The sequence below is a fragment of the Egretta garzetta genome, unplaced genomic scaffold (genome assembly GCF_000687185.1).
Source record: "Egretta garzetta isolate BGI_Z169 unplaced genomic scaffold, ASM68718v1 scaffold615, whole genome shotgun sequence".
Taxonomy (NCBI): Eukaryota; Metazoa; Chordata; class Aves; order Pelecaniformes; family Ardeidae; genus Egretta; species Egretta garzetta.
The window spans coordinates 789,524-790,241 of NW_009259857.1; the positions used below are offsets into that span (position 1 = coordinate 789,524).

Here is a 718-nt window from a genome sequence, read left to right on the forward strand (position 1 = left end):
ATCCACGGAGGATAACAGTCAGTCAGAAGAGCCTGCCACCAGCCAGTCAGAGGAAAACAGCACCAGCCGCTCTGGGGAGGACGAGGATGGGGAGGACAGCCCCTCCACGCAGAGCGAGGGCAGCAAGTCCAGGGAGGGCGCTGACGACCAGTCAGACGAAGAGCCGGGGGAGTCCCCGGAGGATGCCTCCCAGGAGGTGGTGAGCACGTCGAGCGAGCGCACCGGCAGCTGGTCCCAGGAAGGGCAGGAGGACCGGGAGTCTGACGAGGACACGAGCGCACCGTCTGCGCCTGACAGCGAGTCCAGGGAAGACAAGGGTGACCAGAGCAAGTCTGGGGAAGATGATGGTGACCAGAGCCAGTCCACAGAGGACACTGCGGAGGAGTCAAAGGAGGATGAGAATGACTCCGACCCTGATGGGGACGTGCCGAGCACATCAGCCGAGAGCCAGAGCGCGTCCCCGGAGGATGACGGCAGTCCAGAGGACAATGCAGGCGAGGACAGCAGGTCCACAGAGAGCAACACCACCGAGTCCCGGGAGGACAATGACGATGAGGAGAGCCACTCCCAGGAGGACGCCACCCGCGAGTCCAGCAGCCATGGGGATGACAGCTCGCCGCAGAGCCTGGAGAGCGGGAGCCGCAAACGGCGGCCGGGCGCCTACCGCAACAAGCCTGCTGCCGACTACGATGACAACGACTGCCAGGACGGGTACTGA

At 64.6% G+C, this 718-nt stretch overlaps 1 protein-coding gene across 1 annotated transcript in view; it reads left to right on the forward strand.

The window, feature by feature from the left end:
- LOC104127338 (dentin matrix acidic phosphoprotein 1) overlaps nucleotides 1-718 on the forward strand; it is a 3,162-nt gene extending 2,444 nt beyond the window's left edge. The window contains exon 6 of the mRNA XM_035895560.1: nucleotides 19-718. Coding sequence (XP_035751453.1) covers nucleotides 19-718 — 700 coding nt within the window. The remainder of the gene's footprint in view (nucleotides 1-18) is intronic.